This window comes from Trachemys scripta, chromosome 10, assembly GCF_013100865.1.
Source record: "Trachemys scripta elegans isolate TJP31775 chromosome 10, CAS_Tse_1.0, whole genome shotgun sequence".
Classification (NCBI taxonomy): Eukaryota; Metazoa; Chordata; order Testudines; family Emydidae; genus Trachemys; species Trachemys scripta.
The window spans coordinates 32,985,295-32,996,866 of NC_048307.1; the positions used below are offsets into that span (position 1 = coordinate 32,985,295).

Consider the following 11,572-nt stretch of genomic DNA (forward strand, 5'->3'; position numbering starts at 1 on the left):
GGCAAGGTGATTCTCTTCTGGGGATCCTACCATTTGCTCATGTGGCCTTTTGTGCCTGGCCCTTTGGAGATTTACAGATCCTTCAAAATATTCTGACCTCCACAGTGTCCTACAAGCTTTTAGAAAGGGGGATGTGGACAGGTGCCATTCCCCATCCCTTCTCAGACACAGCCCATACACTATACAAAGTAAACACGCCCTCCCTTTGGTGCTTGGTTTTATTAATACTCCTGCTTCCCTAATTATAGGCCTGTCAGTCTAACATTGATCCTGGGCAAGATAATAGAGCAGCTGATCTGGAGAAAGGGGTAAAAAGTGAGGTGGCAAAGTTTGCAGATGATACTAAACTGCTAAAGATCGTTAAGTCCAAAGCAGACTGTGAAGAATTTCAAAAAGATCTCACAAAACTAAGTGATTGGGCAACAAAATGGCAAATGAAATTTAATGTGGATAAATGTAAAGTAATGCACATTGGAAAAAATAACCCCAACTATACATACAATATGATGGGGGCTAATTTAGCTACAACAAGTCAGAAAAAAGATCTTGAAGTCATCGTGGATAGTTCTCTGAAGATGTCTGCGCAGTGTGCAGAGGCGGTCAAAAAAGCAAACAGGATGTTAGGAATCATTAAAAAGGGGATAGAGAATAAGACTGAGAATATATTATTGCCCTTATATAAATCGATGGTACGCCCTCATCTCGAATACTGCGTACAGATGTGGTCTCCTCATCTCAAAAAAGATATACTGGCACTAGAAAAGGTTCAGAAAAGGGCAACTAAAATGATTAAGGGTTTGGAACGGGTCCCATATGAGGAGAGATTAAAGAGGCTAGGACTCTTCAGCTTGGAAAAGAGGAGACTAAGGGGGGATATGATAGAGGTATATAAAATCATGAGTGATGTGGAGAAAGTGGATAAGGAAAAGTTATTTACTTATTCCCATAATACAAGAACTAGGGGTCATCAAATGAAATTAATAGGCAGCAGGTTTAAAACAAATAAAAGGAAGTTCTTCTTCACGCAGCACACTGTCAACTTGTGGAACTCCTTACCTGAGGAGGTTGTGAAGGCTAGGACTATAACAGCGTTTAAAAGAGAACTGGATAAATTCATGGTGGTTAAGTCCATTAATGGCTATTAGCCAGGATGGGTAAGGAATGGTGTCCCTAGCCTCTGTCTGTCAGAGGGTGGAGATGGATGGCAGGAGAGAGATCACTTGATCATTGCCTGTTAGGTTCACTCCCTCTGGGGCACCTGGCATTGGCCACTGTCGGTAGACAGGATACTGGGCTAGATGGACCTTTGGTCTGACCTGGTACGGCCTTTCTTATGTTCTTATGATACGGGACCCAATTAATCAAGCATTAAAGGAGGGTGATATAATCAATGCCAATCAACATGGGTTTATGGAAAATAGATCCTGTCAAACTAACTTGATATCATTTTTTTGGTGAGATTACAGGTTTGGCTGATAATAGTGATGATGTAATAGACTTCTGTATGGCATTTGACTTGGTACTGAATGACATTTTGATTAAAAAACAAGAAAGATATAAAATTAATGTGGCACATGATTAAAAGCTGGCTAACTGACAGGACTCAAAATGTAGTTGTAAATAGGAATCATCATCGAGTGGGTGTGTCCCTAGTAGGGTTCCGTAGAGATTGGTTCTTGGCCCTATGTTATTTAACATTTTTATCAATGACCTGGAAGAAAACATAAATCATCACTGATAACATTTGTACATGAGACAAAAATTGTGGGAGTGGTAAATAATGAAGAGAACAGGTCACTGACACAGAGCAATCTGGATGGGTTGGTAAGCTGGGCTCAAGCAAACAATATGTGTAGAGCCTTGTGCGGATACAAAATTTGTATCTGCATCCAATCTGCAAAGATGGTCCATGGATGCAGATATCCATGCATATAAAGCAGATATCCACCAATTTGCAGGGCTCTAAATATGTGTTTTTTATATGGTTAAATGTATACATCTAGGAACAAAGAATGGAGGCCCTACTTACAGGATGAGGGAATCTATCCTGGGAAGCAGCGACTCTGAAAAAGATTTGGGGGTCGTGGTGGATAATCAGTTGTATATGGGCTTCCAGTGCAAAGCTGTAGCCTAAAGGGCTAATGCGATCTTTGGATTTATAAGCAGGAAAATCTTGAGTAAAACAGAGAGGTGATTTTACCTCTATATTTGGCACTGGTGCGAATACTGCTGGAATTCTGTGTCCAGTTCTGGTGTCCACAATTCAAGAAGGATGTTGATAAATTGGAGTGAGTTCAGAGAAGAGCCACAAGAATGATTAAAGGATTAGAAAACCTGCCTTGCAGGGATAGAGTCGGAGTTCAATCTAGTTAGCTTAGAAAGAGACGGTTATGGCATGATTTGATTACAGTCTATAAGTACCTACCCGGGGAACAAATATTTACTAATGGGCTCTTCAGTCTAGCGGAGAAGAGTCTAACACGGTGGGAAAATTTTTTGTCCCGAGGACCACATCTGGGTATGGAAATTGTATGGTGGGCCATGAATGCTCACGAAATTGGGGGTTGGGGTGCAGGAGGGGGCGAGGGCTCCGACTGGGGGTGCGGGCTCTGGGGTGGGGTTGGGAGTGCAGGAGGGGGATCCGGGCTGGGACCGAAGGGTTCGGAGGGTAGGAGGCGGATCAGGGCTGAGGGGATTGGGGTTCAGGAGGGGGGCAGGCTCCAGGCAGCGCTTACCTCAAGCAGCTCCCAGAAGCAGTGGCATGTCCCTCCTCCAGCTCCTACGCAGAGGTGCAGCCAGGCAGCTCTGCGCGCTGACCCATCCGCAGGTGCTGCCTCTGCAGCTCCCATTGGCTGCGGTTCCCAACCAATGGGAGCTGCGGGGGCGGCGCTTGGGGCGGGGGCACCATGCAGAGCCTCCTGGCTGCCCCTATGTGTAGGAGCCGGGAGGGACATGCCGCTGCTTCCAGGAGCCGCACGGAGCGGAGCAAGCCCCTGACCCTGCTCCCTGGCTGGAGCGCCAGAGTAGGGCAATCTCTGGACCCGCTCCCTGATGGAAGCTCGAGGACCAGATTAAAACTTCTGGAGGGCCAGATGCGGCCCCCGGGCCATAGTTTGCCCACCCCTGGTTTAACACGGTCCAATGACTGGAAGTTGAAGCTAGACAAATATAGACTGGAAATGAAGCATACATTTTTTAATAGTGAAAATAGAGAACCATTGGAACAATTTACCAAGGGTCATGGTGGATTCTCCATCGGTGACAATTTTAAATCGAGGTTGGATGTTTTTCTAAAAGCTCTGCTCTAGGAATTATTGTGGGGCAGGTTTCTGCCCTGTGTTACACAGGTGGTCAGACTTCATTATCACAGTGGTCCCTTCTTGCCTTGGAATCTATATGTAAACAAGAACAGAAAGGAATGATCAGCTCAGCCTTTCTGCCCAGGCTTCATTTCTCCCAGGATTCCTCTCTCAGGACTGCTTAGCCCACACTCTAGATCCAGTCTAGGGCCACTAGGAGGGAAAGTGAGTCAACAGAACCTACTTAACCCTTTTGTAGCAGGATCAGCGCCTGCTAACAGAGCTGGGTCTTTGTGGCAAATATTGTCAGTCTTTTGCTGACATGTATATGCCATATTAGAAGCTATAGTTACCCACACACCCACCTGGTGTAGTGGCTAAGGCAGTTGCTCGTATTAGGCTTTGTTGGTCCCTGTGGGCTACAGTATGAGATGGCTGGGCGTAGCCTCCACCTGCTGTAATCACTTGGATTTGTAAAGTGCAGAGGAGAGTTTCCTCCTCGGTCCTTGGACTGAGCTCCCTTCTGTCTGCTCGTGGGAGGGCTAAAAGCCCCATGGCATGGTGGATTATCTTGGTGTCTTGTCCAATACCCCTCTCTCCCACATTGGTAAAACAGCTACAGACAGCCCATGCTTGTTCTGAGTGCAGAGTGGCTGCACTGCCCCAGCCTGGCCTGCTGGCTAAGGTAGTTCAGAGATCTATGTGGAACCCTGAGGTGTTCAGCTACCGTTGGGACAAGTGCCATAAAAACACCCTCTAAAGAAACCACATTCCCCTCTGCCTGTGCTATGGGGGAGAAGCTCCTCCAGCTTCTCTGATGACCCTGCTGCCCCCAGGGAGCTGCTCTGTCCTGTCTGGCACTGCAGGAGACCTGAGCAGAAACCAGAGCAGGTTTCCAGCCCCTTGCAAGGGAGATCAAACCTCTAACAAGGTAAATCTCCTCTCCCAGGAGGACATAGCGAAGCTGCTGCGTTACGAGTCCTCGGCGCTGCCTGCAGGCCAGCTGACCAGCCTGACGGAGTACGCCAGCCGCATGCAGGCAGGGAGCCGAAATATCTACTACTTGTGTGCGCCCAATCGGCACCTGGCCGAGCACTCGCCGTACTTCGAGGCCATGAAGAAAAAAGATATGGAGGTGGGTGAGCAATGCACTGTGTCTCAGCAGGATGCAGCAGTGTGCTGCCCTCTGCTGCTGCCAGACCACAGAGTGCTGTCTGCTGCCAGGCCCAGCTTCCTCTCTGTGGGGTCCCCTGTGTCTGGTGTATTTTATGGTCTTGCTGGATACAGCAGAGCTGCTGCAAAGGAGACACAACCTTTGAGATATGTTGCTCCCTGCCCTCTGCATATGTTACTTCTTCAGTCATTCTGTGGGGCCAGTGCAGCCTAGCAGCCCTCTGCCTCCTCTTGGGTTCGGATATTCACCCTGCAGGGGGGAGAGGATTATTAGATCTGTCTCTTTATTCAGAAGCGAAGGGCAATGGGAGCCTCACAAACATATGAGTTAGTATTGGTCTGTACAGGCGATAATCCATGAGCTCTTGCACTTCTCTCGGCTTAACAGCACAGCAGTAAAGCTGCTCTGCCTCAGAGCCCAGCCATTGGTTTGCAATGCCTGGACCAGGGTGATGAGTGAGGAGCAGGTCGGTGTTTGGGCCTGTGGTCTTTTCCAGGGGTCCTAGGATGTTCCTCCTCACCTTTCACAGTTCCTCCCCAGGACAGCAAGAATTCTCCATCTCCAGGCTCCTCCAGGCTATTTTGGGATCCTCCAAATTTGGGCAGGAGGGAATTTCCCCTTGCGCGTATTAGCAGAGTCCTGTGGGATGTTCAGTTTCTCCTGGGCACTGAGCAGGGATCTGATAGGATCAGGTGGGCATATTCCACACAGTCCATTGCCTGGGACTGCTAGGGATCTGTGGTAGAGGGTAGGGATGAAATCTGGAGGACACTGAAATACGAGAAGTTATATCTATAATCAGCAGTTTCTTGACTCAGTACTGCCCCTGCAAAGAGGAGATCTTTTCACAGAAGGCTGTTTTGTGCATGCTGAGACATTGTACGTCATGGCAGGGTGGATATTGCAAGGCAGGGATTCCCATGTTTTTTGCCAGCATGACCCCATTTTAATGAACCATTTCCTCCCGGGGCTGCAGACAGCATGGAGGGTGCCACTTGGTAAAGCAAAATGGCATCTTCTCCCCTCACATGACTGCACACGCACTGTACATGTGAGGTCTCACCACACAGAGGATGCCATTTTGTTTGCAAGCGCCATACATGTGAGGTCACGCTGTGCGGAGCAGAATGGTGTCCTCTGCGCACTAGGGACAGCCGTGACCCCATCTGCTGGTGGCACAACCCCATTTGGGAACTGCGGCTGCAAGGGGAGGGGTTTGCACAGAGCTCAGCAATGTCAGTCAACAAACCTGTTGGCCTGTTCAGTTGCTCTATGTGTCTGGGGGGGGCAGCGGTGGATCTGCCAGCATTCACTTGTGATGCTCTTGCTGGCTAGCACAACTTTGCACCCTGGGAAAGGGAAGAGGCTATTGTCCTTGCAGCTTTGATGGGCTGCCGGCAATCCTGTTCATCACTGGACACCACGTTGCTTACTGTCCTTTCCAATACAGGTGCTGTTCTGCTATGAGCAGTTTGATGAGCTGACACTCTTGCACCTTCGGGAGTTTGATAAGAAGAAGCTGATCTCAGTAGAGACTGACATTGTTGTTGACCACTATAAGGAAGAGAAGTTTGAGGAGAGTCGCCCAGGTAGAGTATCCCTTCCCCCAGCACGTCCTGTGTGTGGCCTTGGGCTCAGCACCTACATTCTCCAGCTCAGCAGCCAGATGGCGCTGAGCCTCCCACGTGGCAGCCAAGGTGGTAGCCAGTCAGAATATCCTATTTTCGTGCCCTCCCTCAAGAAAGCATTGCCTTTGCCGGACATGTGAGCAAACTCTCTCTAGTTAGCATCCTGCCTCTGCAGTGCTCACAGGCAGCCGTGGCAGCTCTGCCCCTGACCTGGGCAGCTGTCTCTTTGTATAGTGCCTGCTCTTGGTTTGTAAGCTGCCGATCACCAGTTCTTGCAAGTTCCTTTCCTGTTACTTTCCCACCCTCCCTGAAGAAGGAGGGGGTGGAGATGCAGCCTCCCTTTCCCAACCAGTGCTGCAGGCCCACTCTGGGAGGCCTTTTAGCCAGCCTGCACTGTCCTGCGAAGCTCACTGGGTCACTGAGGATTCACGAGGCCAGTGGCTGTAAAGGGCTATGAAGTGTTGATTATATTCTCAGTAATAACACCGAGAACCATGAAGCAGGAGCAGTATAGCATAGATGTAAATTCTTCTCTTTAAAAGAAAAGAAATCTAACATTGTCCTGTCTGCGCTGGGGTCAAAACCCTGTCTGGTAAGAGAGCAGGTCCTGCTGTGGACAGCACCCAAGCAATTTCCTAGTTTAAAACAGTGATTAAAATATTGCGTAGCGAGTTCACGGGCATCTCTGGTCTATCTTCGTTTTAAAGCCAGCTTCATTTTAAAAGCAGACACTCCTGATCCCAGGGGTGATATTGCAGAGTGAGGGGATTGGGGTGGAATAAGCTTGCCCACTTTATGTATGAGGTGGTCTCTGGAATGATGCGGGTTGAGCTTGTGCATTTGGCATCGTGCCATATCTCTGTCTGGTAAGAGAGCAGACGGATGGATATGTGAAATGGACAAAGCTGCTTTTCAGGAGCAAAGCACACATTCCCTAGTGCTGCCCAGTGACAGACAGTACTGCAATGTAACCCATCCTCCTTCCCCCAAGCTGCAGAACGCCTGACGGAGAAAGAGGCTGAGGAGCTGATGGCCTGGATGAGGAATGCATTGGGCTCTCGCATCACCAATGTTAAGGTACATGTGCTATGGGATTCTAGTAGCTAAAGGTGGAAAAGACCTATATAGATCATAACCTCTGAAAAGAGGAAGGATGGTCTTGTGGTCAAGGCACTGAACTAGGGCCCAGAAGATGTGGGTTCAGCCACAGATTTTCAGTGTGACCTTGGGTGAATCATTTAATCTCTCCATGCCTCAATTCCCCACCTGTAACATGGGTATAAGAACCCTTCCTTTGTCTGGCTTGTCTAGTTAGCCTGTAGGTGCCTCAGGGCAAGGACAGTCTCTTACTGTTATGTGCAGCACCTGCCACAATGGGGCCCTGACCTCAGGTGGGCCCCTAGATGCCATGGTAGTATAAATAATAAGTCTCCTCCCCACCTCCCTTCTGCCAGGGCAGGATGTAAATAGCGTATCTGATGGTCCTGTGCTTATCAAGGGATAGTGCTGGATCTACATGGCCCTTTCAGTAATATTCCTGCATAAATCCAGCACTCGTTTTTCCCCTTGTATCTCAGTTTCAGTGTTGCTTTCTTGGACTCTGTCTATACACCCCAGGCTGGTTTGGCAACCAAAGGCTAATGCAGACTGTCTGTCTGTTCAGCCTGAGCTGATTGGCAGCCCCACGGCAGCTGGGAGTATTAAAGGGCTGTCTGGCAGGAGGGCAGGGTGGCTGCTAGAGAGACAAGAGGGACTGTGGAGAGAAGCTCCTGACAGCAAACTGGTAAGAAGAGAAGCCAACACTCCAGAGAGAGAGAGAGAAGCAGAACAAGAGGCTGTAAAGCCCACAGAGGTAGGAAGCAGCTCAGGGAACAGCAATGATCTTCAGAAGGGTTAACTCTGCCTGCTCCGAACAAGGGCCCTGAGCTGGAGCCTAGTAGAGTGGGTCGGCCTGGGTCCTCCTACCTCTTATCCAGACTAAGAAGGAAGATGGAAAATGGTCAAGGACAGTGAGTGTTAGACATAGGCCAGAGGAGCGAGTCCAAGACCGCTGGACTTTGAGTTCCTTATATTTGGACCTTTCTGCTAGCTACAAAAGGAGATTGACTGAGCAGTGACTTAGCTAGAGAACTAGGCTACATAAGATGACAGACTCTCTTGGCCCCAGAAGGGCTGGAGGGTTTGTTAGATTGAAAGGACCCCTGAAACTCCGGGACACAGGAAAGCGCTCTAGAGGCCAGGGTGTGCTCCTACAGACGCCAGTTCTTTGGCTTGGCTCAGAGGCGTGATTGCAGTCAGATTGTTCAGGTACCCTTGGGTTACCAGGGAGCAGTTAGGCTAGTATTGAGCATGCTGAGTGATCAGTAATGTTTGTTGGTAGAATAATTCCTCGAGTTCTCACTCTGTAAACAGTAGAGTGAACTGATACAGCACTTCATCTTCAGAATGTTTCACAAATGTATTCAGCCCTCTGGGTGGAGGATCTTAATTGGTCTTCCGCCTCTGTACAGTGTGGGTAGGTGACTGGCTTGAGGTCAGAGAAAGGAGTCAGTGGAGCACTTACATACTGTGGGGATGGGCACTGTAGCAAACTCTCAGGTAGGTAGATAATGGCAGAGGCAGAATTAGACCCATATCATCCAAGCTCCCCGCCCTGTGCTCAGTGTCTGTCTCTCTCTCACTCACTCACTCGCGCACTCAAAAAGGTACTGTTCAGGCGTGGACTTTCACCACATTGTAAGCAGTTTCTTCAGTGTGGGTGTCAGTTCTCTAGGAACTTTGTGTAGCTTCTGCACTGAGGGGACATCCTCCTCCTTGGCTGAAAACCAGCCTTTGAGCCCCTCATTCTCCCCCACCTCTGAGCCGCCTGCATTTCCCATCCTGTCACTGTCCCATCCTGTTCCTCTGACAGGTGACTCCACGACTGGACACCCACCCGGCCATGATCACTGTGCTTGAGATGGGGGCTGCCCGCCATTTTCTGCGCATGCAGCAGCTGGCCAAGACCAACGAGGAGCGTGCTCAGATCCTGCAGCCCACACTGGAGATAAACACAGGGTGAGATGGGGCAGAGCCAGAGCACTTCAGCTTGGATGTTGTGCAAAGGCAGACACCGGCTAGCATGGCGAACTTGAACCAGCTGGGATCCTCCATTCTCTAAGTGCTGAGTTTGTGCTGCTATGTCTTGGCCTGTGGAGCTGTGCACAGTGATGGATGCAAGTTCTCGTGATGTGCAGCCTCATGGGGGCCTCCAGCAGCAGCCATCTGCATTATCCACCCCACAGGTTATGGGGCTGGGATGTGGAAGGAGGGAGGGAGAAGCTCACAGGTAAAGAGGCAGAGAAGGGAACTTTTGGCCATTAGGGAGGCATTTTGCTGTTCCTCCATAGCTCATTGTTCCTCCTGGGACCAGTGGCTTTTTCATGCGTCCAAGGGGCACTGCGATGCTGTGCTGATCTCTCATTCCGTTGCAGGCATGCACTGATCAAGAAACTCAATCAGCTCAGGGTCAGCCAGCCCGACCTGGCCCAGCTGCTGCTCGATCAGGTGAGAGCCATGTCTGCACCACTATGCGCCCTGGGCAGGCTGCCATATCTGTGGGCAGTAAGGGAGTGGGCCAAGGCTGTCCTCATGGCCAGCTGGAATCATGCACCCAATGGTCCCCACTCTAGGTATTTTTAGTCCTGCATGGCCCAGGGTCCATTTCCCTAGAACGTTGTGATGCCGTCCAGGAACGGGGCTCGGTGTTATCCACTCTGACCCTACTCGTGTTTGGTGCAGAGCTAGGAGCTAGGCTGTTCTCACAGGGGTGGACTGCACTTGGGAAAGAAGGGTAGGGAGGGGAAAAGCAGAGAGAATTCATAGGCTTGTCCACTGGAAGTACCTGGCATTTAAGATGGCTCCTTTGAAGTGGGGAGGGGATGGTAAGTCTGTCTGAAAGTGATCAAGGCTCCAAGTGGCACATCACACTCACATGCACTCTGGGGCATGGGGTGCTAGAGAGAATCCCTGGGCAGCACCTCTTCCTATCATATGATCCCCCCAGATGTGCATCCCATGATCTTCTACAGAGGAGCAGCACTTCTCCATTTCATACCAAAGTGGCTCCTGCTGCTAATAACACTCCTTCTCTTCTCTGTGCCCTTGTCTCATTCAGATTTATGAGAATGCCATGATAGCAGCAGGACTGAATGATGATCCCAGACCTATGGTGAGCCGTCTGAATGAACTCCTTACCAAAGCCCTGGAAAAACACTGAGCCCAAACGTATCGAAAGGGCAAGCTCTGTGCCAGATGCCAGTCTCTGTTCCCTCCAGCACAACTGCTTCTGTTGTTGACTGTTGGAACAGCTGTCTGTTCCCAAACTCTGTGCTGCATGGGGTAGAATATCTGCGGCTCTGCGTGACACCTAAATGTGCTTCCAAGTTTCACTTTATAGGGAGGTTGCAGTTGTAATTACTGGACTGTGTATTACCAACACAGAGTCCTATTGTCCTGCTGAGACAAAACCTGGAGATTACTGCTAAAATGATTTGTCAGGATTTCTAAGTTTGGCCCAAAAGTCCTAATTTCATATCGATTCTAGAAACAGCCTTTCCCAACAGAGCAGTTGACATCAGGAGTCCAGACTAGCTCCATGGACTAGAACCCCATGTACCCACCCAGGAATTAGCCCTTATACACCAATGGGCTCAGAACACCAGCCTTCAGCACTAGCAAAATTCATTAGCTTGTCAGGAAACCACCTCTGCCTGGCACCTAGGGCTTAGCAGGCAAGGGATAGATTGTTGCCATTAGCAAACACAGGTACTACTGATGGAACAATGATTTGTCAACAGAGTCGTGTGGCAGATAAGGTAGCTTAGCTGCTGGATAACTGAACTCATCCCTGTATCTAGGGAAATGTTCAACAAGCTCACTTGGCTTTTTGGACGGTTTCCAGGGTTTTTGCCTCCCTTACGGTATAATTTGCATGCCACAGGTAATCTCTGTTCTGTTTATTTATATTAAATAAATTCCTCTTCATTTCAAGATACCTTCATCATGGGATTTTGCCTTATTTTGTTTTATGTTGTGTCCCAGGTCTGCTAGCATGACAGTTCGTATCCTTCAGACAGTCCCCAATTCTGAGAGGCAGCAGGGTCCTAGAATGGTGGGGGAGGGTTCCTTCTGCTGGCGGGAACGTGAGTGGGCTGGGGGAGGCAGTATAGAAGGAAGTGGAAGGAAGATAGGAGGTAAGTCCCTCAACTATGAATCCTTATTCATGTCCTTAAGATTGTAAGATCTGAACTCCAGGTTTCTAACGTGTGCTTGCTACCCAACAGAAAGAGCCTGAGATAGATGAGTCATCTTGGTCCTCCAGGTTTGTTTCTCAATTACACCTGGACAAATCAGTGTACAAGATTTTTTTTAATAACTGGCAACTCTGCAAACTCAGCATGGGCTCTGAGAGTCAGGCCAGCCTCTTTCTG

General features: G+C 49.3%; 1 protein-coding gene across 1 annotated transcript in view; it reads left to right on the forward strand.

Annotated features, from left to right (window-relative positions):
• The window catches only part of TRAP1 (TNF receptor associated protein 1), a 65,625-nt gene extending 54,483 nt beyond the window's left edge, over positions 1 to 11,142 (forward strand). The window contains exons 13-18 of the mRNA XM_034782784.1: positions 4,249 to 4,434; positions 5,924 to 6,062; positions 7,093 to 7,178; positions 9,013 to 9,158; positions 9,575 to 9,647; positions 10,258 to 11,142. Coding sequence (XP_034638675.1) covers positions 4,249 to 4,434; positions 5,924 to 6,062; positions 7,093 to 7,178; positions 9,013 to 9,158; positions 9,575 to 9,647; positions 10,258 to 10,359 — 732 coding nt within the window. The 3' untranslated portion in view covers positions 10,360 to 11,142. The remainder of the gene's footprint in view (positions 1 to 4,248; positions 4,435 to 5,923; positions 6,063 to 7,092; positions 7,179 to 9,012; positions 9,159 to 9,574; positions 9,648 to 10,257) is intronic.
• The last annotated feature ends 430 nt before the right edge of the window (positions 11,143 to 11,572 follow it).